General features: G+C 57.2%; 1 protein-coding gene across 1 annotated transcript in view; it reads left to right on the top strand.

Annotated features, from left to right (window-relative positions):
- Positions 1–26,058, top strand: part of LOC133350099 (tyrosine-protein kinase JAK2-like) — a 95,430-nt gene extending 69,372 nt beyond the window's left edge. Inside the window, exons 8-24 of the mRNA XM_061564124.1 lie at positions 1,200–1,357; positions 2,189–2,300; positions 3,205–3,379; positions 4,194–4,315; positions 5,808–5,942; positions 7,454–7,541; positions 9,868–9,998; positions 12,095–12,233; positions 14,154–14,305; positions 14,941–15,091; positions 15,692–15,825; positions 16,842–17,031; positions 17,950–18,074; positions 18,702–18,874; positions 19,129–19,246; positions 20,775–20,888; positions 22,277–26,058. Coding sequence (XP_061420108.1) covers positions 1,200–1,357; positions 2,189–2,300; positions 3,205–3,379; positions 4,194–4,315; positions 5,808–5,942; positions 7,454–7,541; positions 9,868–9,998; positions 12,095–12,233; positions 14,154–14,305; positions 14,941–15,091; positions 15,692–15,825; positions 16,842–17,031; positions 17,950–18,074; positions 18,702–18,874; positions 19,129–19,246; positions 20,775–20,888; positions 22,277–22,387 — 2,328 coding nt within the window. The 3' untranslated portion in view covers positions 22,388–26,058. The remainder of the gene's footprint in view (positions 1–1,199; positions 1,358–2,188; positions 2,301–3,204; positions 3,380–4,193; positions 4,316–5,807; positions 5,943–7,453; positions 7,542–9,867; positions 9,999–12,094; positions 12,234–14,153; positions 14,306–14,940; positions 15,092–15,691; positions 15,826–16,841; positions 17,032–17,949; positions 18,075–18,701; positions 18,875–19,128; positions 19,247–20,774; positions 20,889–22,276) is intronic.
- Positions 26,059–27,518: the final 1,460 nt, after the last annotated feature.

The raw sequence follows: 27,518 nt of genomic DNA, 5'->3' as shown, positions 1-27,518 counted from the left end.
AGTAATTAATATAGAGTAATATATACTGTGAAGCCGTGTGGAGTTCAACCTCGGTTCACCCAGCCCTGCGTTACGACAGCAACACTTTGCAAGTCATGCCTGAACTATGCGCTCGGACTCGCTATTTCATGACGTGTGTGGCACGTGACACACGTGACGGTTGGTTTACGTGGACGTTCGCCGGCCGGTCTATTATCGGCGGGTTGGCACACGCAAGATGCCTCTCTTCCTGTGTCAGCACTCGGCTCGGCCCGCACGGTGGCCAGACATCATAGATGGTGGTGGGAGTACCCACACTTTACCCCACCTCACTCGAACTGCTCACATTGCATCGCTCACCGCTGGGTGGACAGAGGCGCAGTGGCGGGGGAGTAGGGGGTGGGAGATTTTAAGAAATTCGCCCCCGTCGTATCGACAGTCTCGCCGGCAGATCTATCGGAACCGGCGCCCTCTGTCCGGCGCGCCGCCGACCCTAACGCCGGCGCGGCAGCTCCCCTGCCGCGCCGAACACGCGGAGACGAGTGACGCTCGTCTCCGCGTGTTCGGGGTTTACGAGACTCCCCGAGGAGCTCGCTGGGGGGGGGGGGGGGGGGGCTGGGGGGGGGGTGGGGGGTACGACACGAGGAGGAGAAGTGGCGGCGGCGGTGGCAGGAGGAGGAAGGCTTTGGCGGCGTTTCGGGGTTTTGCGGGGCGTGGGCGGCCGTTTGCGTGGTGCAGTTTGGCGGGCTGGTGCCGGCTGTGCGAGTGGTGAACCTAACCGGATCGCTGCGGAAGCAGCCGTGTGCACCGCTGCTGCTGCTGCTGATGAAGCAGCCGTGTGCAGCGCTGCTGCTGCTGATGATGATGATGAAGCAGCCGTGTGCACCGCTGCTGCTGCTGCTGATGAAGCAGCCGTGTGCAGCGCTGCTGCTGCTGCTGATGATGATGAAGCAGCCGTGTGCACCGCTGCTGCTGCTGCTGCTGATGAAGCAGCCGTGTGCAGCGCTGCTGCTGCTGCTGCTGATGATGATGATGAAGCAGTCGTGTGCAGCGCTGCTGCTGCTGCTGATGAAGCAGCCGTGTGCACCGCTGCTGCTGCTGCTGCTGATGAAGCAGCCGTGTGCACCGCTGCTGCTGCTGCTGATGATGAAGCAGCCGTGTGCAGCGCTGCCGGCCCGGTGACGTGTCGCTGATCCGCTCGTCCGCCCCTTGACCCGCAGGAGCTGGAGTTTGCGACCCTGCAGGAGGCGCAGTCGGCCATCTGCCTGCTGGACGGCTACTACCGCCTCACCGCCGACGCTCACCACTACATGTGGAAGGACCTGGCGCCGCCGCGGCTGGTGGAGCTGTGCCGCAACTACTGCCACGGACCAATCCTGTACGACACGCGCGCGTTCCCGCGACACGCATTCGCGGGTTTACTCGGGGCAACTCGAGTCTTGTCTCCCCAGCGCTGAAGTTGAACACGCCGCACCAGGGCTGCTCATTTGAGGCTTAGTCGACCTCGGGGAAGACCCCCTTGATTGGTTCCGGGTGTTATCCGTGATCGCGAATTGAACTCGGGTCGCCAAGTCCGCAGCACTGCACCACCCCCGCAGCAACACGAACAGGGACGTTAACAACGACGATGAACGTCGCCCTCCAGCAACGACGGAGGGCAGAGGAGCGACGCTCGCGACAACGAGCGGAGCGCCGTAGAGCTGATGGTGCATCTGCCAGTCATGTTAGTCAGCCAACCCATGGCAACCTGGGTCTGTTCCGAGCTCATTCTGTCAGGGAGCCTTCCACACTTCACGTGGCCTCAAAGTGCACCTGGCCTGGCACAGGCGAATGGGCGGGTATTGGTATTGGTGGTGGCTGTGGCAGTGGGAATAGTGGGGATGGTGGTGGCGGTGGTGATTAGGATTGGGAGTAGTGGTGGTGGTGATGGTTGCCGTGGTGGTGGTGGTGGTTGGTGGTGATGGTGGGGAGGATGGATGTGGTGGCCATGGCGGTGGGGGTGGTGATGATGGAGGTGGTGATGATGGCTGGTGGTGGTTGGTGGTTATAATGGGAATGATAGGAGTGGTAGTGGTGATTATGGTGGTGGCCGTGGTGGTGATAGTGGGATTGGTGGTGATGATGATGGTCTTGGCGGAGGTGGTGGTGGTGGGTGATAGTGGGGATGGCGGTGGTGTGACGCTTGACGTGTCTCCATTCCCTCCGCCAGCTCCGACTTTGCGGTGCAGAAGCTCCGGCGCTTGGAGCACGGGGATGGGCACTTTGTGCTGCGCTGCAGCCCCAAGGAGCCGCACCAGTTCTTCATCAGCGTGCGCGTGCGGGTGAGACTCAGACAAAGATCCCCCGCGTAGCCTTCGGCAGACTGTTAGGGGGGCAAGTGTCGCTGGCGATGTAGCACCTCATGAAGGTCGTCACGACGAGCGAGAGAGGGGTGGGTGGCCATCGCCACGCACGCCTTTGTCGCCCCGGCGGTGATGTTTACTGCAGAGCGCAACGGGTGCTCGATTAAGGCCGAGTCGACCTAGGGGAGGCCCAGGACTGGTTCAAATATTCGCCATTGTAATTGGTCGCGAGCGAGAATCAACCTCGGTTTAGCCGCGTCCGTAGATCAACACGCTAACCACTGCACCACAAGACGCGGGTGAGACACCACACACACACACACTGGCGCCTCATCCACACTGCGGAGACTTGGCAGCATCCTCCTGAGAAGGAGTCTCGAGACGCGGCGAGGCTTGTCTGGGTGAACAGTCGAGATCCCACGATAGTTCTGAGCCGCAGCGTAACACCGCGGAAGAGACGGCGCCACCCCGCGCGCTTCGCCTTGTCGCGCGGCGTGGAACTTCCGTGCCTGCGGGTTCGTGGAACGTTGGGGCGCACGCCCGGTTGGGTTACACGTGCCTGCCTGATGACGCTGGTTGCAACTACTAGCGAAACGTCCGTAGCCCACTCTTTCGCGTTGTGCGGATCGCGCCTGAAGCAGCGATAAACTGTGGCCACGTTTGTTCATCGCTTGACAACTTTATGAATTGGCCGTGTCGGGTGGAGGAGGGTGCACGACACACATCTTACTGACGCGCTCCTTAAAATTAATTGTGGCTGAAAATAAAACTGTTGAATTTGCCTTCGAAATCTCTCTCTCTCCTCCCTCTGCTCTCATCGCTTGACCTCTTACCCCCCCCCCCATCCCTCCGCTGCCGTGTTGTGCCCCTTGTCCGGCGCCAGGACAACGACTTCAAGCACTGCCTGGTGAGGCAGGAGGGCTCCAAGTTCGTGCTGGTGGGCGGGCGGCGCTCCTTCCCCACGCTGGCCGAGCTCGTGGCGTACTACCGCTCGGAGACGCTCCGCTCCGACGGGGTCACCTTCCGCTTCACGCACTGCTGCCCGCCCAGACCCAAGGGTACGGCCCGACGGCGAGGCGGCGGCGGCAGCGACGCACCTTCTTCCGCTGTTCCGGAATTCCCACGATCTGGAAATCTGGCATCCTGTGGCAACAGATCTCTGGTGCTCTGGCAACCCAACAATTCAGGAATCTGGAATTCTGGCCATCTGGAAATCCGTCGTTCGGCGGTCTGGCATTCTGGCATTTCGGCAATCCGGCAATCCAGCAATCCGGCTCGTGTCGTGATCTGAGCCCCGGCTGTTCAACGCCAGATGGTCAAGGGTCACACTGTGGGATTCCTGCCGAATTATAATAATAATAATGATCGAAGGTGAAGATGGTAAAGGTGCAGCCCTGAGATGCATTGCTCACACCACTGTCTTTCGACCAAGTCGTCCACACTGGTCTAACATCTTGGAGGAGGCGGGAGTACGCACACTTTACCCCATCACTCCACCAACTGCTGAATCGTGGACTAACTGTGATGTACACGTTCACACTGCTGGGTGGGACGGAGGTGGCGGGCGGCGGGGGCCGGGGGATCTAAGAATCTTGCGCCGTTGTTTCCACTGCGGGTGGGGGGCGGGTGGGGGGGGTGGGGGGGGTGCGCGTTTCGGGGACGCGCACGAGCCCTGGGACTGGGACGTACCGAGCGTGCCGCCGAGGCTAAAAGCAGGCGCGTCACCGTCGGCCTTTGAAGGGGGGAGATAAGCATCTGAAAAGTGAGGCCATCCTCGAGTGATTTTTGTGAGCTTGTTTTGTTATCACCTGACACTAGCCCCGCCGGCTTGGCATTCTGGGACGGATTCCGACATTTTTTTGCGTCTTTCAGAAAAGTCTAACCTGCTCATCGTCCGGAGCAACGACGCGTCGGAGATGCCGAGCTCTCCCACGATGCAGCGCAGCGTCGGGCGCATGCAGTTCAACAGAGTGAGGAGCGAGAACCTGGAGCAGGTACGACGCCGGCGCCTCTCGGGCCGAGGAGAGCCGCGGGCCTCGTGCGCGTCGCTGTCGTTCCGTTCGTTCGGTTCCGTGCGGGTCCCTGGGCGGGGAGCGCTCGGCCTATGTGCGTTTCGTGAACGAGTGCATTCTGTTTGGCGACCATCGAAATAAATTTGAACAAACGTGACGCGACTGGCGGTCAGAAATGGTGCAGGGATAGACAACGGTAAGTACGTACGTGTGTACGTTGAACGTAGCCAACGGTGCTAATTGATAGGCTGTTTGGGTGACGTCAGACAAGAGGACCATAATGCACTTCTTCGGATAATGCTGACGGTGTTCTCCAAAATGCACTGAGTGCTTGCTTTACACGCCTCTGTCGCGTGTTGTTGAAAGCTCCATTTACTTTCCATCCTGCACTATGTTTCCGTTGCGATGCGGTTTCCACGTCGGTCACCGATTTAAGTCGCTGGGTGATCGTAGCTCCGACAGAGGCAGGCGAGTGTCCAGCCGTCGCGATGGCAACCACAGCAAGGTGGTCGGTGCGACCCAGGGTTATCATCGTGACCCAGTTCTTGCTCGGCAATGCAATGTCTCGGAGGGCTTTCACTCGGCTATAAATACATGGGGATGTAGAAGGATTTGTACCAGGGGTAAATTCGTCTCTATTTGCCAGTAGCACGAGAGAGTAGCCAGGGCTCTGTTGCTTCGCCAGCCTCCGACCTCGCGCTCCATGAGCTTCATTTTAATTGAGGTGGTGCGGACTGACGGGCGATCAACGTTGGCGAGCGATAAAAATTTGCGAATGGGAAGTCGCGTATGGTCAGATGGACAATTGAAACACGCGAGTAATCCAGATGGGGGGTGGGGGGGGGAGGCGGTCAACGTGGATGGATGATGGGGGCGGATCGTTGAAACGTGCCGGTGATCAGAATCGAAGGCTGGGCTGGGACAGACGGACGACGATGCACGGCGATGGCGACGCGCGATTGCTGGGTTTGTCCGTGTGTACACCTGTTTGTGTGCGTGTCTGTGTGTGTACCTGTGTGTGTGTGCGCGTGTAAACATTGGCACCCCGGCGTGGTGCTGGCCACCCACCCCCTCGTGTGCCGTGCCGGCCTTCTTAGGTGCTCGCTAACAGCACTTGCCCCAGCAGTCTGTTAAGGCTACACAGGGGATCTTTGTCTTTGTAGCGGTTAGCACGCTGCATTACGAACCCGTGACTCGAGTTCGATTCCCGCTCACGACCAACACCATTGACAATTATCTGAACCGATCCTGGGCCTCCCGCCCCTAGGTCGACTCACCCTCAAATGAGTACCTGGTGTGGTGTGTAAACATCTTCACTGGGGAGACAAAGGCGGTCGGGCGTGGTGCTGGCCACCCACCCCCTCGTGTGCCACAGTGCCGGCCTTCGTAGGTGCTCGCTAACAGCACTCGTCTCGGGCTATACACGGGGGATCTTCGTCTTAGTTTTTTTTTCCCGGCGCTGCGGCGCGTGCAGGAGCGCCACATCGGCAGCGGCACGCTCACCGACCTCTACGTGGGCGTGCACAAGGAGATGAGCGACTACGGCGAGCTGCGCCGTGTCGACGTCATCCTCAAGGTGCTGAGCAGCCAGCACCGCAACTGCTCCGAGGTGAGGAGGAAGGACGCCGCTAGCGTACGCTCACTCCTTCCGTGCCTCTTCAATCCCCCCCCCCTCTCTGACCCCCTACCCTCTGACCCCCTACCCTCCGACCCTCCCACCCCCTACCGTCCACCCTTTCACCGCCTACCCTTCGACACCCTATCCTCCGACCCCCTACCTTGTGACCCCCTACCCTTCCAAACCCTCTCACCCTCTGACCCTCTACCCTCTGACCCCTACCCTCTGACCCCTTACCCTCTGACCCCCTACCCGCTGACCCCCCCCCCACTCCCTACCCTCCACCCTTCCACCGCCCTTCGACTTAAAACGCACGGTCGCTGCGTCGGCTCGGTAACAAACGGCACGAACGCAGTTGGAATCGGCAAGGGAGCGGAACGCGTTTCTCGCGTTGAGCGAGCTTGGACGGGACGGAACGGTCGGTGTCTGGTTGACCGAGTCCTCTAAACCGTGTGGAGAAATCGACGGGTGAAGCCCACGGGAACGGTGGCCGCGGTAGGAGCGACTAAATGAGTTACAAGGAGGCGACTGACCTACGCCGGTCGAGAGCGCGAGTGTTGGGGCAGGTTGTGGCGGCGGTGGTGGCGGCGGCGGCGGTGGCTGTTGTCTTTCGGCAACTGAATGGAGAAATGCTTTTGATAAAAAAAACACTTTGAAGTCGGAGGTCCGCTGGATGTGATCTTGTCGTACGCTCTCAACCCGCGGGGGTCCCAGCGTCGCGCTACCCCAAAAAAAAAACCTCGCCTCGCTTTGATCAACCTCGTCGCCACGCGAGACGTCGTCATGACATGCCCTGCCCTGCCCTGCTCGTCGCTGCTGCTGGTCGGCGTGGGTTGGCGGAGGCCGGGAGCATATCATGAAACGTATCTTTTGACAGTTTACCGTGTGTGTGTGTGTATATATACCGTCTATATAGAAAGGCAAAGATACCTGACCACAAAAATCCTCCACGTGATTTAATCTTCATATACGTGTAGATGTACGTACAAGGACAAAGATTGCCTGTAAAGCACCACGGCTGGGCCACCGTAGTCTCCCCACTACTGATGTTTACACATCGCACAGAGTAACGATTCCGTGCTGCGACACCCTACCGTGCTTTCCCTCTGCTGAAGGCCCTTCCGGTAGTGGTGCAGGACCGCACCTTTACTTAATTCGCACTTCACGAGGACCATATAGCCCCCCCCTCCCCCACCGTCATGTGTGACGTTACGCATCACCAAGATACGCACAGACAGTCGGACTGAAAGGAGCCGGCAAAACTGCTTTTGATCAAATGTGCCGTAGCCGCCTGCGCCTAGGCGTGCGTGCCTTCTTTTAAAGCCGCGTGTCACGGGACAGTTTAAAGTTTGGGCGGGGGAGTACCCGGAGCTTCCGCTTCGCCGGCTCGTACGGCAGCTTATCGCGAGCGGCGATCTCCGCCCCTTGTTTTGGTCGCCGCTATTGCGGTCTCCCTCCGCACTCACCTGCAAACCCCCCCCATCCCGCGTGTGTGTCCGCAGTCGTTCCTGGAGGCGGCCAGCATGATGAGCCAGCTCTCTCACAAGCACCTGGTGCACATGCATGGGGTGTGCGTGCGGGGAGATGAGCGTGAGTGACGCGCACGCATGGCAACAGACACGCTTGCACGCGCCCGCGTCATGCGGCACACACACACATGCGCACATGCACGTGTGTGCCCTCTCAGACGGCCGTAGTTTGGTGAATTGGAGGAAAAATTGACAGGACATGGGGAGAATCGTGGATGTGCACTGGCTTCAAGTGTCCCAGGTCGGACGGACCCAGTAGTTGATTGTAAATACGTTTGTGGACTATCTGTGCATAAAACTTGGTTTGAAGCTTTCCTGGCTGCAGGAATTACTCTTTGGTTCTTTCGGCAAAGTCACGTGGAAAGAAAATAAATTAAATAATAGAATACGACGTTTCGATTGCAACACAAGCAACCGTCATCATGTAAGAATGAATGAAAAAACAAACCGAGTAAACTTAGAAATGTAATGCAGTACAAAACAGAGTCGGCTAACACAACAGATTGCTAAATTTAGCAATCTTTGGAAGAACGTAATCAACCAGGTAGTGTGTTGACTGTTGTGTTAGCCGACTCTGTTTTGTACTGCATTACATTTCTAAGTTTACTAGGTTTGTTTTCGCATTCGTTGGTTGCTTGGGTTGATTGTGTTGCAATCAAAACGTCGTATTGTAGTATTGAATTTCTTATCTGTGCATACTTTTACGGGTGTTATCTTCTGGGTATGCGTGGGTTGTCTCCGGGCGGTCTCGTTTTGTCACACGCGGCAAATCGTCGTCGTAAAAAAGAAAAAAATTGGCCACGGCATATCTGAGCGTGGCAACATCCTGAACTAAAAAAATCCTCTTGAGTCTCGTTGACTCGATGAAGACGTAGGGGTTGCGAGCAAACGCACAGAATGGCCAGACAGCACCCCGCGCATCCACACGTACAAGCACACAAAGTCGAACATCCCCCGTGCAGCCTACACAGACAGGCTGTCGGGGCAAGGAGCTTGTTAGCAAGCACCTTTGAAGGCTGGCGCGCGGAACACGAGGGAGTGGGGTGGCCAACACAACTCCCGGTCATCTTTGTCTCTTCGAGTGGCGATGTTTACACACTGCACCAGGTGCTCATTCGAGGCTGCATTGACCGAGGCGAGGCCCCCAGGACAGGTTCATACATAGTTAGTCACGGGCTGCGAGCGGGAATCGGACTCGCATCACCGGCTTCAGAACTCGCTCGCCACTGTGCCGCCCCCCCCCCCCCGCTCCCGATGACGACGCGTGTGTACACTTACGTGCAAACTGAGACAAAGATGATAGCCTTCCCCTTTAACTGACTGCGGACGATTGGGAATGTTTGTTCAGCGCCACACCCATTCACTTGCTCGGACGCAACGACAGACGCACAGACACGCGCCCCCGTGCGTTCACACGCCCGTAAATTCGCTCACGCACGGACGTGTCACGCACAGGCACATTTCCCGCCACCCCCCCCCCCCCGACCGCCTTGTCTTCTTTTGCCTCCTTCCTATCGAAATTGTCCACTGGCGGTGCCACGGGCAGTCTGCCGCGCTGCATATCAGTCACGCTTTAGAGCAAGCACGACGGCTTCACGGCGGACTTCGAACGAACCCTTGTGGCCGGGGAGCGAGCGATTAGCGATGAGCGAGCGTTGCCAAACTCGACGACGCAGCGAGCCTCCCTCCCCTCCCTCCCTCCCCTCCCCCCCCTCCCCTCCCCTCCCTCCCTCCCTCCCTCCCTCCGTCCTCCTCCACGCCGGCTGCCGACCGTCGCCAGCTTTAAGGTCGTGCTCGCTTGGGATTGGAAAGTCGACATTCGCGGGGCGGATGCTGACGGCTGTTGGCTCAGCCGTTCGCTCGCTCGTGCGTATGGTAAATAAAAAAATAAAAACCGGAAAGGGAATAGTTCAACGCGGCAACAATCCCAACAGGAAAGGCACAGTGTGAGGTGGAAAGGGTTTGTGGGGGGCATTGAAAGGAGAGGTTGGGGGTGGGGCGAGGAATGTTTTGCAGTACAACGTCACATAATCGACCGTCGAATATCCGCCCTGCACACTATTTGCTGTTTGTGCATGGTGTAACCTTCAGGAATGTGTCCTTGATACATTCTCTGGCTTCTAAAGTACGGAAAAAAGCACTTTCCCACGTTCTAAGAAGTCTGGCTGGCGTTGTTGTTGTTGTTGACATTCGGCCCGAGAGGGCAGTCGGAAATCGGAGCCTGGCAAGCAACTGTGGAAAGTCTGGCCAGACTCCATCAGGGTCGGGCCTTCGATTGGGCCACGCTGTGGACTTGGAGAGAGGCGACGGCGTTCGTACCGGCGGCCGGGGGAACGGCGCTTTGACTGGAGAGAGTGTGTGTGCTGTCCGTCGCTCGCTGCTCGCAGATGTCATGGTGCTGGAGAAAGTGCGCTTCGGCTCGCTGGACACCTACCTGCAGCGCCACCGCCAGTCCGCGCTAGCGCTCAGCTGGCGGTTGCAGGTCGCCAAGCAGCTTGCTTGCGCCATGAGCTTCCTGGTGAGATGCGACGCGCGTGTATACACTGACTGTCGGGGCTGTTTGCGGACATCTATTTAGGCCGGCACGGCACACGAGGTGGCCATTTGGCCAGCACCCCACCCGGGCCCACCTGAGCCTCCACAGTGGTGATGTTTTACACACCCCCATCAGGTACTTATTTAAGGCCGAGTTGGCCTAGGGGAGGCTCAGGACCGGTTCGGTTAATCGACATTGATGCGTTTGGCTCGCGAGTGGGGAATCGAACTCGGATTGCCGATTTCGTGGCAAGCCGACCGCTACTCTCTGCCGCATGCGCGCCCACACTCGCGTACGTGTACACACACACGCACACACACACACACTCGCGTACGCACACACATACACACATACACACTCGCGTACACGCACTCGCGTACACGCACTCGCGTACACGCACACGCGCACATGCACACATACACACTCGCGTACGCACACACACACACATACACACTCGCGTACGTGTACGCGCACACACGCACACATACACACTCGCGTACGCACACACATACACACATGCGTACGCACACACATACACGCACACGCGCGCACGCACACACACTCGCGTACGTGCACACGCACACACTCGCGTACGTGCGTACGTGCACACGCGCACACACATACACACTCGCGTACGCGGACACACGCATACATACGCGCGCGCGCCTATACATCATCTTTTATTCAATCCGGCACAAACTGACTTGGGTTCAGTGACCTCTTCTCTGCGGGAGGCCTGAGTAATCGGAAGGTACGAAAAAAAATCAAATCTCCGGGCTGTGGTGGTGGCTGCCTGTAATCCGGCACTGTGAAGGCAGCAGCGAGGGTTGATGGATCACCAGGAGAAGGCAGCACAGCAAGTGGACGCGTCGCTATCTGTTTATTCCATCTGTACGGGGATAGAGCGTTGCCCCCCCCCCCTCCGACCCTGTGCAAGGCTTTTGGGGGGTTTCTCCGGGTTTTCCAGTTTCCACAATTGGGAAAAAAAACACAACTCGTCAATAATTGGCTGAAAATATCTTAAAATAAAAACCCAATGCAGCACCTTCCTGGAAAAAGAGTCCTACGATCCTTTGTGGCGATAATAATGATTTACTCGTAATAATTATAACACTGGTCAACAAACAAAAAATTGTTTTTCTGGCCTGGACTTTTGCAGCTGTTTTAGACTAATTTCAGGGTGCTGATTCCAAATCTTATCTCAGATTTGCTCCATCACATCTCATTTTTATGCTATCGGCATACCCCATTTTCATTGATTTTACCCGAAATTAACTCTGTCACTTATGATTGCAATTTGTTGTGAGTGAGTGACTGCTTTAGTGTTAAAATATGGTGCTGGATTTTTAGGATAGTGTGTTTATAATATCATTTTATGTAGATATCCACATTTATTAATATTTTTCTTCTGCAGTTTTTATTGAAAATGCAATATTTGATATCTTAAACACCTGATAGGATAGACAAAAACTGAGGCCAGATTTGGAATCAGCACCCTTAAAAAAATTCCCTTAAAACCGTTGCAATACCTTATGCCAGAAAAAGTGTGACCAGTGTAATTATTCTCCTCGATTCTTTTGCGCGACGTTTCCCTGCCGCTGCGGCCACGACGGCTGCGGGCAGCGATGGCGGCCGACCGCGTTCCCTCCCCCCGCGACACCGACCCGCGTGGCCGTCCGCAGGCCCCGCCAACTACCCGCCGACGGAGAGCAACAGATGGCGCTGGAAAGCGAACTGTTGACCCGCCGTGGCACAACCTGCCAAGTGGCGAGAGCTCCGACCGCCAAATAACCCAGACGCTGACGACAACAAATGACATCACCCGGGGCGTGGTGGAGCAGATGAGCCCCACAGTACGGCCACCATTAGGGCCCCGTTGAATTGATTCCTACGATAATCCCGTTGAATTGATTCCTACGATAACCAGCACAACGGAGAGGCTTCGCTTGATCGTTGACGTCACCCAGTGATGTTCACCGGCTGTGGCGGCGGCGGCGGTGGCAGTAGTAACGCCCTCACCTTTGTAACCCCCCCCCCTCCCGCGCTCTCTCCCTCTCGTCACCGCCATCGGCGAGCAGGAGGACAAGGGCATGGTGCATGGGAACGTGTGCTCCAAGAACGTGCTGCTCACCAGGGAAGGCAACGCCCGGGACCACACGCAGCCGTTCATCAAGCTCAGCGACCCGGGAGTCAGCATCACGGCGCTGTCGCAGGAAGGCAAGTGCTCGCGGTCACGGAGCCGCCCCCCTCGCGGTCACGGCGTTGCCGTCATGCCGACGGTCACGCCGGCGTTCGCATCCAAATGGCCGTTCTGATAGCACGAGGCTAATATAATGGGAAGGTCGCTACGTTTCACAGTCTCCCCGTAGTTCCACGGGAGGGGAGCCGATGTTGCTTGCGGAGCTTAAACGAAACGAGTATATTTGCGAGTAGTTTTAAAACTTGCTCAGATTTAGGCCGCGACGCCGGCGCGCAGCCGACCGTTTGTCCAGCGACGTCACTCGTTCCGTTGACGGCCACGGCAACGTGCCCGCAGTGTTAACCAGGGTGGCCACCGTGCTTCGAGCTGCCAATTGCGCGATAGCTGCAAATAGTCCAAATCAAGTGACAGAAGCCGAGTGTCCGAGAACAGCCCCGGAAGACGATGTCACGGAACTACTTCTGAAGCCTATTTTAACAGGCCTCGTTTAACGCACTTAGCGGCACTATGCCCGTTACGTGCCCCGATAAGTGTCCGTTGCACGTACGTCGACGTAAGCCGCTGTGACCGAGCCAAGGCCATCAACTCGCTACACTCGAGGACCGAGTTTAATAGCGCAGCGGCTAAATCGAGGATCTCACAAGTGCTGGCTCAGCGTCTCTGACCAACGAGTCACGCGGAAACCTCTGACTGGCCCCGCCGCCGCCTGTAATCCGGTGGCGACAGGAGGCCTTGATGGGCAAGCGGGCACGGCCCCAGCCCTGCCAATGTCCTGGCTAGTGTTGCCAGACATGGGCACGAGGCAGAAGCCGGGTGCCGGGCAGAGGTTACGGACGGTGGTGGGGTGGGGGTTGCGGGCAGTCGGCAAGCTTGGCCCTTGCTACATGAACTTAGCACAGAATTACCAACCTATTTGGGTCACAGACCGACAGACGACAACAATTGCGATCGCCACAAACGATGTACACGTGTGGGAGGCGTGGTTTGAAAACGATAACGACAACCTCAGATAGGGGGTTGGGGGCCCGTTGCATTCTGCGGTCACGTGCGCGGAGAATGCCGGTGGCAAGATGTTAACTATGGGCTCGATGCCTTTAGAGTATTTGGCTGCTATACATTTCCACATGATTAGCCACTTGGTTGAGCTATCGTTTGTGGCCAGGTCACGTCGGAAACAGAGCAATAAAGCTCGGTGGGCCTTACCTGGCAATATAGTTTTATAGTTTAGACGCACGCCGCCCTGCGGGTGTCGAACGCGCGGGCTGTGCCATGCCGGCCCGACCCGGCCCGGTGCCGCCAGCGGCCTCCCGTTTGGCGCCGTCACCCACACAAAAATAAAATTAGCAGGCTTGTTTCCGGCTCGTAAACGCGTGTTTTTTTTTTTATTTCTTCCCCGCTCTCCTCTCTCTCGCCAAGAACATGACGGCGATGTGAAAGTGTTGCGCTGCCGATGGCCACAAATGTAGGCGGCCGCATTAGCGGTGTAAGACGATCCACCTGAGGGGGGGGCGGGGGTGGGGGGAGAGGGGGGGGGGGGCTCTGCGGTAATCTGCAAGCCTCGCTGCTCTCCGCTCTCTCCTGGGTTATTCTTTGGTTCTTTCGGTAAAGTCATGTAGATAGGAACGCTTGTGTTGTGATCGAAACGTCGTGGTTTTTTAGCTTTCATTTTCTTTTTTATCTACGTGACTTTATCGAAAGAACCAAAGAATCTGAATTCCTGCAGTCACGAAAGTTTTAAGTCAAAACTCTCCTTGGCTTTTTGCCCAAGCCTCTTCTGACGGGGCGGTGATCGGCGTCGCATCCCCGAGGATGGAAGAGCAATGGGGGGAGGGGGGTGGACGGCAAGTCACGGTGCCACGTCGTGCCCCCCCGCGTGTGCGCACATCCCCGGGGCGAGATCGAGCCCGTCGCGCGTTTTGTCGCCGTGCCTCTGGCAGACCGCGAGGAGCGCATCCCCTTCCTGCCGCCCGAGTGCCTGGAGGACCCGCGGAGGCTGAGCCTGTTGGCCGACAAGTGGGGCTACGGCGCCACGCTGTGGGAGATCTGCATGCAGGGGGAGCGCCCGCTGCACAATTTGACGCGCGAGGAGGTGAGCGCGTCCTGTCCACGCGGCATGTGTCTGTAAGCTTGGCCAGCGGGCGGGGGGGGGGGGGGGGGCCCATCGCAGTACAGATTTTTTATTTTTACCAAACCTGCCTTGGGGCCAAGCGGCGGGGATCGTCGCGCGTTAATTGCAGCATCGGTGGCACAGCTCGTGTCCCGTGGTGGAAAAACAAGCGGGCGCCTCCCGAGCCACTCTGGGCTGGCTCGGCGCACGGCGCCTGGCGCGGCTCGGTTGTGCAGTGGAAAAAGGGGCGCAAGCACCTCCCATGTAGGCTATATCCAGACTGCGCCGCCAGGCAGCGCCTGCTACGGGCAGCATGGCGCACAGCGCGAGGCGTTGGAGGGAGATAAAACTCTGGTGACGAGGTTCCGAGCGCAGCGCGCGAACCGCTGCACCACCACGCTCGCACGCGCATGCAGAAACAGACCCGCCGTGCCCCACACAGATAGATTTGAGAATCCATCTCTGCACTGCCATCTCCATGGCTTCCTCGCAGCCCACGCACACATCACCCTATTGCACACAAGGCGGTCTTCATATTCCGAGTACGAGCCAGGCTCGGCCCCAGCTCAACATGCGAGCGATCTGTGTGTGTGTGCGTCCCCGTGTGGCGTGAGCAGAAGGTGAACTTCTACGCGCGGCGGCAGCAGCTGGGGAAGCTGTCGTGGCCCGAACTGGCCGAGTTGATCAGCAGGTGCATGAACTATGACCCCGAGATGCGTCCGTCCTTCCGTGCGGTCGTGCGGGAGCTCAACAGCCTCATCAACTCAGGTGAGCGCGGTGTGGGGGCCGATCCCCCCCCGGGGTTTTCTCCCCGTCGTGCGATCGCGCGATCCGTATTCCGTCGTCCCGAGATGATGAATGCACTTGGAAATCTCGCGGAGCAGTACGACCCTTGGTGTTAATCGGAGGGCACGGAAGTGGACATCGCAGAGCTACTGCCGAGATCCCTTCAAGTGACCTCAAGTCGACGCAGTATGGGTGGGGGGGGGTAGCAATCGGCTACCCACCCTAACATAAGAGAGTCATGTTCGTCGCATGACAGCCAAAGTAATATTTTTTTAAAAATCGTGAAAGTGAATTGCCGAACCGAACGTACTTAACGTGCTCTATTCACAACTCGGTCTGATCGAGCCCCTGGGGGTCGATGCGAGTGACTGGTGACTTGACTAAGAGCGTCACCTGCACTCCACTTGAGAGCCCAGTTTAAATCGCCCGTCGGTCGACGAATGTCTATGGGTCTCCAAAACGGCGGGCAAACCAGTCGCGGGCGATGATCCGAGTTGCGCGATTTGGTCGCCCGCAACCGATGGCTCGGGCGCGAGGGTGGCTTGACGATGCCCGTGTCGCCGCGCGATCTCCGTGTGCCAGGGTACGAGGTGCTGCCCCTGCAGGACGATCGCAAGCCGGAGGAGCCGGTGATTGCCTACCCGGCGTGGACCGGCCTGCAGGACCAGAACACGTTCGAAGATCGCTACCTGAAGTTCATACGCATCCTGGGAGCGGTACGGACGCGATACGCACAATACTCACTATACACACGCCATACGTATGATAGATGCAAATGTGTTTGTTATTTGGCCACAATTTTATTCCCGGCGTGCTGTCGGTGTCGCGGGTGCTGCTGCGTTGGGATGGTTGGCCAACACCAGCGGCTGTTCCGTGTTTTTAGCTCTGGGAGTATATTGATTTGGCTGTCGTGTGTGTTCGCTCCCTGCAGTACAGGGGGCGAACACACCGACTCCACGCAGAAATGCAACCGAGTGGTGCTTGTGGGCCTGGGCTACAGAATGGCCACGAGACTGCCACAGTACAGCAACAGATTCTTGAACCTATCTGTATGTTGAACTTTTTTCGCACCGTACGTAGCCAACCGTACTAATCGGAGGTGTGGGGGAAGGACAACAAACTAAAACACGAGTCGTCCAATATAGCTTTAAAAGTGCATAAGCTCCAGTGGCTTCCTAATTTCGGAAGAGCGTTCCAGACGGCCACCACAGAAGCGCATCGGAAAGCGCGCGACGTGGCGACCGTTTTTGTTCGATGGCCAGCCAAAAGCCGCCGCTGCTGTGATGGTGACCCGGAGTTTGCGTGATGGTTCGCGTTCCTCGGCAAGGTTATTGGCGACTCATTTGTGTCAGAAGTCGCAAACGGGTTTTGATTCCTTACCCGTACACGTACCCGGCCGCACCAGGGTCGCAAACGGGTACCCGCACCCTAACCCAGCCGTACCCGTACCCGGCCGGGTACGGGTAGGGTACGGGTATCAGGTACCCGATTGCGACCTCTGGGATGAAGCCATGTTGCAGGCGCGGGTGGGTTGATTCTCGGAACTTGAATTGTGAGAAGAGACAAGACGTTGGGAAATGAGTGACAAACAGTTACTCACCAGTGACTCACGGCCTACCCGTACCTGGCCGCACCAGGGTCGCAAACGGCCGTGTACGGGTAGCCGGGTATCGGGTACCCGGTTGCGACCTCTGATTTGCGTTGCATCCCGCCCCCCCGGTCCCTCTCAAAGGGGAACTTCGGGACGGTGGAGCTGTGCCGCTACGATCGCCTGGGAGACGACACGGGCGACACGGTCGCCGTCAAGAAGTTGCAGGGCAACCCGGAGCAGTCGAACGCCGACTTCGAGAAGGAGATCGAGATCCTCAAGTCCCTGCACCACGAGAACATCGTCAAGTACCTCGGCGTTTGCCGCGGGACCGGTGAGCGCCGAGTGGGGAGAGCTGTCGAGTGTGCAGGCGGTGCAAATGAAGAGAGGGGGAAGTCGGACAAAGGGGTGGGGGGGGGGGAGCGGATCAGTGCGGGGAGAGAGCCCATTTCGTGTCGTTCCTTGCGGCGGTGGCCCGTATCAACCACGTCGCGCCAGTGGGTCAGGCGTTCATCGCAGCGCGGCGCAGTGGTCTTCACGGATTCTCAGAGGGGGGGGGGTTTGGGGAGGCCCCACTTTCATCAACAAGACATCGGCAGTTGCGAGGGCCGCCACACGTTAGAATCCATTGGGGTTTGACAGCAGCATGACAATAATGGGGGGGAATGTTTTTACATTTGTGTGTCGGGGGGGGGGCACACTGAAGGTCACTAGGGGGCCGCTCAGTGGCGCCATGGGGCCTTGTAATCAAGAACACGGCCGTGGTTGCTCACAGAGCCAAACGATGGCTGATTAAAAGAGTTCAGTCTTCAGCCGAGTGCGCAGGCGGTGCAACTGTTGCTGCCGACCAAGGGTGGAGGGGGTGGAGGGGGTCCAGGTGCCACGCAACAGAGGGGCGGGGCAGGGGGTAAAAATCACTCCTCAAGGCGGAATCCATACTCGCCGCACAGCGACACCAAAGGCAAATGTTGGTCAGGACAGAGTGGCCCACGGATAGCAGGTAGCGCAGTACTCCTTCTGAGATCCCTTTCAGAATGACCCCTCGAGTCGTCCAGCCCGCTTTGCTGTATGGGGCCAGTCAGCCGTGTTGGAGAGCAGCGGGTTGCGCGCTGCGAACGGCGATGGAGGCCGCCACCGCCGGCCTCCGTCGTGGCGCCAAGTCGACCCGAGCGGGGCGCTTGCGGGTGGCGCCCGCCCGCTTGCCCGCCCGCCCGCCCGCCCCAACGGGACCCGCGTGTCTCGCTCTGCGCAGGTGGGCGCAGCCTCAAGCTGGTGATGGAGTACCTGCCCTTCGGCTGCCTGCGCGACTACCTGCTTCACTACCGCGAGAAGACCGACCAGAAGTGCCTGCTCATGTTCGCCTCGCAGATCGCCAAGGTAACGGACGCTTGCGCGAGCAATGATGACGCTACCGTGGTGACGGCACTGCCACCCGGTGACCAGGGACGTTGCCGTGCTGCTCGTGCCAGGCCTGGTGTAGCCACAACCGCGCTAGTCAGAGGTGCAGGGCAAGGACCAACAACTTTGTTGGTGTGCGGCTTTTAAAGTAGCGATCTTTTGGGCAACGCGCCTGACGGGACAAGTTTTTGCCAATGGTCGGACAAAAGTGAACGTCCGTCGTGAATCGGGCCCGTAACCTTACACTTGAGATCTCCCCACAGAAGGCAGTACAGGAAATATGTTGCTTATCCGTTCTCATGCAGAGTTTTTTTCTTTCCTTATTCGCTGAAGCGTGGGTTTTGTCTGGGCACTCCAGTGTCCTACCGCACGCTAAAAACCAAACGCTCTAAGTAAATAATTGGCGGAGCGTGACGCGGTCGTTTTTTACTCCGATTTCTGCTTGCTCCATTTTTTTTTTGTTACAGCTTTTATCGTTTTCTTGACCCAGGTCAGGCTCGTAAACGAGACTGCGACCTGGTCTCTCTCTCGAGTCCGATTCCACCGCAACCTTGGCAAACAAAACAAGCAATGAGTTTTGACGTCTAACACCGCCCCCACCCCCAGGGCATGGACTACCTGACGACCAGGCGCTGCGTCCACCGCGACCTGGCGACGCGCAACATCCTGGTGCAGAGCCACACGCAGGTGAAGATCGGCGACTTCGGCCTCGCCAAAGTTATCCCCCAGGGCAAGGAATACTACAAGGTCCAGCAGCCCGGCGAGAGCCCAATCTTCTGGTGAGCCATCGCCCCAAGTTGCCGCCACCTCGTACCCCCCCCCATGGCCCCCCCACGGCCCCCCCCTCCGAGTGCCGTCTGTGCGCGCGACGATGACAATCGTCGTCGGCAGGGAGAAGTCCACCCACGAGCAGCGGTTCTGGCAAAGGCCTCTATCCGAGCCGGCAGTTGTTTGGGGAGGGCCTTCCTCCAGCAGTGGATAGATCACGGCCGATGGTGACGCCAAACCCCCCCCCCCCCCCCCCCCCCCCCAGGTACGCGCTTGAGTCGCTGATTGAGAGCAAGTTCCTGGCGGCGTCCGACGTGTGGAGTTTCGGCGTCGTCCTCTACGAGCTGTTCACCTACAGCGACAAGAACAAGAGCCCTCCACAGGTGGGGCCTCACCCCAATACAGCCTCACCTACAGCCTCACCACCTTACACCCTCACCATCTACCTGCCTGCCTCACCCCTACACCCTCACCACCTCACTGCCACACCAGAGATCGCAACCGGGTACCCGATACCCGTACCCTACCCGATACCCGGCTACCCGTACCCGGCCAGGTACGGGTACGGGTACCCGTTTGTGACCCTGGTGCGGCCTGGTACGGGTAGGCCGTGAGTCACTGGTGAGTAACCGTTTGTCACTCATTTCGGGTAGGGAACGGGTACGGGTAGGCAACGGGTACCCGTACCCAGCCGGGTACCCGTACGGGTACAGGTACGGGTACCCATTTGCGACCCTGGTGCGGCCAGGTAAGGAATCAAAACCCGTTTGCGACCTCTGTGCCACACCCTCACACCTCACTGCCTCACCCCCACCACCTCACCCCCTTCCACCAGCAGTGGCATGAGCACGGCAGTTTACAGGGCCGCACCTTTACCTTTGAACTGGGACGCAAGGGGGGGGGGGGGTACATGAGCCACAGTGCCGTCTGTACATCTGAGCGTGCCGGTCCGTGCGTGACTCACTTACATTCCACTAGAAGCATGGTTTCCCGCTCCTGGCTTTCGAAAGCGGTAACCAATTCTGAAAATGGTTACCGGTTTATCATTGGTGAACCGGTAACCAATTCTGAAAATGGTTACCGGTTTATCATTGGTGAACAACCCGGTTGGTGCAAATCGAGGGGGGAGGGTGATCTGTGGGGGGTAGGTGTGTGTGTGTGTGTTGGGGGGATGTGGGGGTGTGTGTGTGTGGGGGTGTGTGGGGGGGCACACGTTGTCCCGAGCGCCTGGCTTCCACCACCGTCATGGCCGCTTCAGCAGTGGCCTCCAGACCAAAGTCCAGCAGACACCAAGGGCATTCTGGGGCATGCCATGGATGGGAGACGATTCCCAGCGTTCGCTCTCCCTCTTCCTCGACTTCTATTGCCCCCCCCCCAACCCCCAAACACTTCAAAGGATCAGTCACGATCGCAGACGGACGTGATGATGATGGCGAAGTAAAGCAAGGGCAATAAATGTGGTTTATGGACTCTGAGAAAAACACTTGGTACATTGTCTGCGCTGCCAAAACGCGCAGGCGCTCGTTTGGACTTTCAGCCCCCCCCGTTGTGCGTCGGTTGGAATTTGATGCCGGTGTTTGCATGCGCAAAGCTTGCATGTGCTCCCTCTCACACGGGGGAGGGGGGGGCAGGGAGTGGTAGCGTTGTAGTTTACTGCACTGTGCTACAGAGGCGGTGACCCGAGTTCGATTCCCGATCACCAGTGACGAATTATCTGGAGCCGGTCCTGGGCCTCTCCCCTAGCTCGACGCATCCTTTACGAGTTCCACGTGCGGCGTGTACACGTTGCCACAAGGGAGGCAGGCCGGGCGCGGTGTCGGTGCTGGGTCGCTAGCAGCACTTGTCCCAACAGTCTGTTAAAGGCTACACCACGGGGGGTGTGGGGGCCCCTTTGTCTTTGTCTGCTCGCAGGAGTTCATGCGGATGATGGGTGGCGCCAAGCAGGGCCAGATGGCCGTCGTGTTGCTCATCGAGCTGCTCAAGAACGGGCAGCGGCTTCCCCGGCCCACCGAGTGCCCCGAGGAGGTGAGCAACCCTCCGAATGCACGCACGTGTGCGCACACACGGACGCATCCACACGCGCGTGCCCACTCACACGCACGCAAGGGGGCATTAGTGTTCGTCGGAAACGTTCGGCGCATTTCTTAAACTCTGAAGCTGTTAACTATTTGACCGGGTAAGGCCCGCTGAGCTGTGTAGCCCTTTTTCAGAAGCGACCTGGCCACAAATGATCGCTCAAAGTGGCTTATCGCGTGGAAATTTATAGCAGCCATATACACTAAATGGAGGACCCGGAGAAAAATCCACGCGACCACAGGTAGACCACGCCAACTGGCAAAAAAAAGGTCCCGTAGATATGTTGCTGACTTCGATTTAAAGCTTTCGTGACTGCAGGGATTCATCTTCTTGGTTCTTTCGGTAAAGTCACGTGACTTTACCGAAAGAACCAAAAAGATGTTGCTGACTGTTACGAAAATTGAGCAGGCTCAGGCAGGACCAGTGGTGAGAAGGGCTCATTGCCCTGCCGGCGGTCAACACTGGCCACAGAGTGGCAGCCGAAGGAGGGCACGCATCAGGGATCGCGTCTGGCGAGAGGTAGATTATTGCAATCCTGAGACCGTGAGAGATGGCAATCCAGCAGTGGATCAATTGTTTGGGGGTCGTGCGAGAAAGGCGCTTGGGTCGAAAAGGTCACGTTCCACGCGATCAGTGCCCAACCACGTGTCGGGTCACGCGCACCTAAGCCAGAGGCAATACATCCAGCGAGACAGCAGGTTGTGTTTTCAGCTGGGCATCCCACCACAAATGTCCAAAGGTATTTTCCACATTTGCCCCCCTCAACACGACACCGCTTGGGGGTTTGTGTTGGCCGCGTTCATTCTTCCATCTGCCGCTGCTCCCCCTCGCCTCTGTCTCAGGCACGCACGCACGCACAGACGATGGCGTCAACGGCGTTGGGGATTGTTGCCTTGATCATCGGTCACCATCGTTCTTTTTCTTGGCACTTTCCCCACTACTTTGACCTGCGTCGCACGCAATAAACCAGAGAAGTTCAACATATAGTTTGTTGTCCCGCCCCAGCACCTGCGATTAGCATGTTTGGCTATGCACGGTGCGAAAGAAGTTCAATATTACCTACATATGTCATTACCCCCCTGGCCCTGCTTGGCCCCGAGCCAGATGTCCTTTTTGCGAGACAGCCGTAGCGCAACTTTCGGTTCCAGGCAGTGAAAAACCACTCCCTGCCATGAGGGCCCAGCGCTGGCTCGGCTCGGCTGTGTTGGTGGGAAAAAAAAATGGCCACCCGACTCGTGCTTTTCCGACCACTGTGGGTTCCTCTGCCGATGCCAGAGCGCGTTGTCTGATGGAGCGTGCGTGTCTGTGTGCGTGCGTCCACATCCTCACCCCGCCAGGTGTACCGCATCATGCTAGACTGCTGGCACACGGAGCCACCGCAGCGGCCTGGCTTCCGCGACCTCCTGCTGCGCATCGACAGCATCCGCGACAATAACCCGCGCGGCTGATGGGGCCGGCGCGTGGTGCCACCGTGGAGGAGATGCCCGGCGTGGAGTCGTTGCGGCGAGAGGGAGGGCGGGCGAACGAAGCCAAGGGTTGCACTCGCCTTGTCTCCGTCGCCCCGACGAGCGGATGTTTGCGGACCCTGAAAAAAGCTAAAGCCATCCCCCCCACCCCTAAGACGGCAGCTCGTCACGCAGGAGCGCTGTCTGCAGCACAACACCCATGGCCTCCTTCTGCAGGCGGGGGCCACGTTCAGTCTGCCAGACTTTGTCTGTCGTTACGACGGACACTTTTTTTTTATGTCGCCGTTGCGTTAGGAGGATGGTGGTGAGCAGCGCTCGCTTGCCGTGTGTTCAAGGGCTTCTCCGTTGCCTTGTCAAGAGTTTCGGGCTTCAGATTTTTAGCGTCGCTGGAACCTGGATTCTCCCTGCAGCTTTCGCTGCGACGGAACTGCACCTGTAAATATTGTTTGGATTTTTGGTCCGCGTAGCCTGGCAACCCTCCCACCGCCGCGTGGTTCAAATCTACGCGCGGATGAAAATGCAACACAAACAAACCGCAGCAGGGCAAGACTCAGTGGTGGCAGCAGCAAAGAAGGCCAGATTCCTGAACTTCGACTAGATTGCCTTCATGAAACGATGACGACAACAACGATAATTTAGAAGCCGCAACCAGTTTTCACGCCAGTGGCCGGCACCCATCAACATTTAACTCTGCTGCACTCGCCTGCGTGTCCACGCGTGGCACGATGTTCACGGACCCTTGCCCACTATAACAAAGCGCGCTTAAGCTGTGAAGGGACGGGTTGTGGTGGTGGTGGGGAAGGTGTTTCACTGTACGATCGCGATACCCTGAACTCCCAACACCCTCGTTCGGTGACAGCAACGCCCTCGGCCACCGGATTCCTCTCTCTCCAAACGTATTTCGGGAATCGCTTGTAAGACTAGAGAGTAGGTGGCACATTTATTCGTAGTAAGCCACAGCCATAGCGAGGTATACTGGATGTGGTGTGCCGTGTGGGGAAATATTTTCTGGGTTGTTCCACCCCAGGGCACCCCCCCCCCCCCGCCACCGCTGAAGTTGATTCTTCAATTCTGGGTGCCCGACCTTTCCTGCCGGGGGCGGGGGTACAATGTGAACCCTGACCTCCCATTGGCTAGCTCAGTTCTCACACCTCCCTCCTGTCGACGAATGGCGATGGACGTCAGACGCACAATTAACCCATCGTTAGTGCCACCTCTGGCCCTGCTTGGCCCTGAAGCCGGATTAAGATGTCTTGCGGGGTCGGCGTATCACAGGCACGGGCCTGGCTTTGCTTCAAAATATAACCAATGGGGAAAAAAAACCTCATTACCCAGAGGGCACCTGCCCCCGCCTCCGATGTGCCAGTCGAAAAGGGGCATTTATTGCCGTGAAGCCACGGACCCTCCGGCGCTCTCGGCCTCCCCCTCGTCGCGCTTCTGCCCCATCGCTGCGGGCAGCGGGTTTCGTCGCTTCACCTAAAAAAATATGTAAACCAAAGTCAAGGCTTGGGGTCAGTACGCTCTGTAAATGGCAACCGCGCTCGCCGCCCAAGGGGGGAGCGGTGGCTGTGGGGGCGCACGCAGACTCAGCGACGGCTCCGAGGCCCCAAGCAACTCAAGGGGGGCACGTGCGCCACGTTATCGGCTTGCATGCATATCCTAATAAACAGAGCAACAAGCCAGTTAAATCTCTCTCCATCTCACTACACACATCTGTCGCGGATCCTTCACTTAAAGCTAGCTACATCCGCTGTCGCTTGTCATCTCACTTGGAGTTTATAATTTTAAGAGATTCGGGGGGGTGGGGGTGGGTATAATCATTTGTTGCTTAGGGTCCCCTTCCCACCGTTCCAGTTTGCGAGCACCACCACCACAGATGGGGGCGCTCTGGGCCTGAGCAACCTAGGGGCTGCCTGATAGGAGGAGGGGTGGCACGCAAGTTTCTGAGGGGGAAGACGGGGATGGCATGAGCGGAGGGGGGTGAGGCAGACGTCGGGAGTAGACCTTTGAGAAACAAATAGCCGGCAAGGAGTCAATTACGCGGAGTGCCAAGGAGAGGGGAGAACGAGGTGGGAATGCAACAGATCATTCGGTCATGATGATGATGCTGCTGCACAGACGACGCACAGAGTAAAAAAACACATTCGTCAATAACGCTGTGGGCTTTAAAAAGAGCAAATACATGATTGGCGACAGGTCAGATAATAGCCCTTCCCATCTTAGTAGCACATTAAGTCTGCATCTTGAGAGGGTGTCCTGGGAAAACCAGGACAGGTGGCAACCGTAGGGAACATGGAGGTTGTGGGTAAGAGTTGTTGCAATGGCAGTGACGCAGGGCGGTTGAAATATGGAATCCATGCTGCTGTTATGATTTTGCCCCTTGAAGGTTCCAAATTCGTGCGTCTATGCATTCCTAGGAGTGTTTTTCTGGCCGTACCCGAGTTCACTTTTGCAGGAATAAAAGCGGGGACTAAGGGCCAAAAACAAAAAAGGAGAACGCGGAAGAAGAAGAATAAGACGCGTCGTGCAGAAAGTGTTTAGACTCGGCTCTCAACAGACGAGCGCTTTGGGCCAGAGGTCAGAGGAGAGGGGGGCAGGTGTATGTCTGTGGCAAAGGGCAGCGCACGTGGTGGTGGTGGTGTGGGGGGGGGTCTTTAAAGGGGCAGAGAACTTAGAGGTCGTGCATGCGCGTGACCCCTGCGGCAACGCCTCGTGCGCTCGTGCCGGTTTCGACGGGCGAGGTGGGGGGGGGGGTTGTACCGCCGTCGAGTGGTTGCTGCGTCGTCGTCACCCGCGGCTCTTTATACTGTACGTGCGCGCTCGCGGAACGCATCCTGCAAGTGGTGCGCTAAAAGCGGCAGGCAGACAAAGTTGCGCCGCCGTTCTTCCCGCTTGAGGGCATTATAGCTGGGGGGGGGGGGGGGGGGGGGGGCATTCTGGTGGTGTCTGCGATTGCAAAAAAAAACCCCGGGCAGAAATGATCGTCAATGCTGCGTGAATCAGGCCGCCGAAAGAGTGAAAAGCAAATAGGATGGGTCTGGGGCTGCCAAATATTGAGGGGTAGGGGAACAGCAGCAGCACACGGAGCCAGCCAGATTTTCATAGCCTCTATCACAAACCCTAACAGCGAGTCATAACAGCCCACAGTGCAACTGCACTCACCTATTCTCAAACCGTGAACCACACAGTAACCGCACTGGGCATGCTTAGATAACGGAGTCCATGGGTGTCCACGCAAGTCCTAACCTCTTCGCATCTCAAACCATGGACTCCACGCGGTCATTCGCCAGGCCAGATGCTCGGATTCTCGCCGGCTCACTTGCCAACACGAACACACAAGAGACGTCCCCCCATCACCTCACCGTGCGAGTTGAGAGCTCCAAACAAACCGAGTCGTCGACACAAGACGAGAGCCCAGCAGCAGCCGCAGCATCTTCACGGGCGCTCGCCCCGAAGCGAAATCACACATTGGAACGTTGTTTTAAAACTTCAAACCATGCCGGCCTTTTCATTTTTGTTGTTGTTCGCTTTTCACTTTTAGCACCATTTTGCTTTTAAAATTCGAGGACTTGTTGGATGCACTGAAGGTGACTGGAGAGCCAGAATGTTGTTTTTTTACTGAACGTATCTATATTATATCTCGTCGTCACTTGGCTCGGGAATGGCTGAATATTTACACACACACGGCAAAAACACCTTTTTTTATGGAAAAAATTCAAAACGTAAAAATACGCAAAAAAATTAAACAAAAAATTAATAGGGAATATATTTTCGTACGTTGGGTTTTTCTCTCTCCTTATCCCAGTGTCTCTTTTATATATAAAAAAAATAATGTAATTTACCAAAAAAATGCTGCTTTCATTAATAATCACTGACTTAGCAAAAATGTATAAACTGCTGTTTAATTAGGACTTCTACCTTCAGCTTTAATTTTGTGGGGGGGAAAAAAAACCGTGATTAATAATTTTGACGGAATAACTCGAATAAAAATAATTAATCAGGTAACCTGCCTCCATTGGCTTTGGCCAAACACCTGTGGCAGTGGGACCGCGAGAGGGGGGGGGGCAGGAGGGGACGGGGGTAGGGGGGTAAGTGGGGGGCTAAGTGGGGGGGGGGGGGGGGTGACGACAGTGGGCAGAGATTCTGCAAGAAACCCCTCGGAATCGTTTGGCCTTCAAAAAAAAAAAAACTTGGGCACGGCCACATTTTTTTCGTCCACCCCTCCCCGATCGCGCGCGCATTCGCACTTTTTGACTCACGGACACAAATCATGGACCTTAAAAACTTTACAAATGTGCTGCATTTAAAAAAAATGTTTTTGATCCTTTTTTGATAAATAAAAAAAAATGTGAAAATTAATTCCAAGCGTTGGGTGTCTTCCTCCCCCCCCACCCGTGTTCATTCTCGGCACGCCACACCGCACGACGCTCCGTGCGAAGAGCCATCGGACGAACCCGTCCCGCCCGTCAGTGACCGTCTCGCTTGGTGTCGTCTGCCAGCAAAGCACGCGGTGGCAAAAGCTGCTCCGTGGCTTCGCCCACAACGAGTTAAAATGTGCGAGGAATTGTTGTTTCCACTTTGGCGACGCTCTCCCCCCCCCTAGAGTTTTCAAATCACCGTCAAGGGATCTAAAGCGCGTTTGGTTAATAGACTGGCAGTATTCACCAGGGCGGTCCACTCGGGTTTGAACCGTGGCTCTGCACCAAGAATCAACCGCGCTGCCGCACGGCCATACGAGAAAAACGAATGGCCGATAACCAGATCGCCTGGAATGCACAACAACCTCATCCGCTAAGTGGTGTTGAGCCTGGCTAGTGCTTGGATGGGCGACCGCCACCCAGGCCATGCCAGGCTTTGTCGGTCGAGTCGAGGTGCGGCCAGGAGAAGGCAGTGCCGAGTGTCGCTCCCCCACCCTGTGTGGTGAGGTTTTCTCCGGTCTCCTCCGACACGAGGCCAAACTCTCACGTCACAGAATTCATGGCCAAACATTGCGATGATGCAGGACCCCTCGTGAAAATGTGTCTCGGAAGTCAGGGAGGCTTTTGTTATTGTTATTTCTTATGTGCGCAGTGGCTTAGTTGACCGGGAATCCCGATCCATTGAGGCTTGCTGG

This window comes from Lethenteron reissneri, chromosome 4, assembly GCF_015708825.2.
Source record: "Lethenteron reissneri isolate LAM-NWPU_2019-01 chromosome 4, ASM1570882v1, whole genome shotgun sequence".
NCBI classification, from domain to species: Eukaryota; Metazoa; Chordata; class Hyperoartia; order Petromyzontiformes; family Petromyzontidae; genus Lethenteron; species Lethenteron reissneri.
Note: the sequence above shows the minus strand (reverse complement) of the source record. Positions and strands in the feature narration are given on the sequence as shown.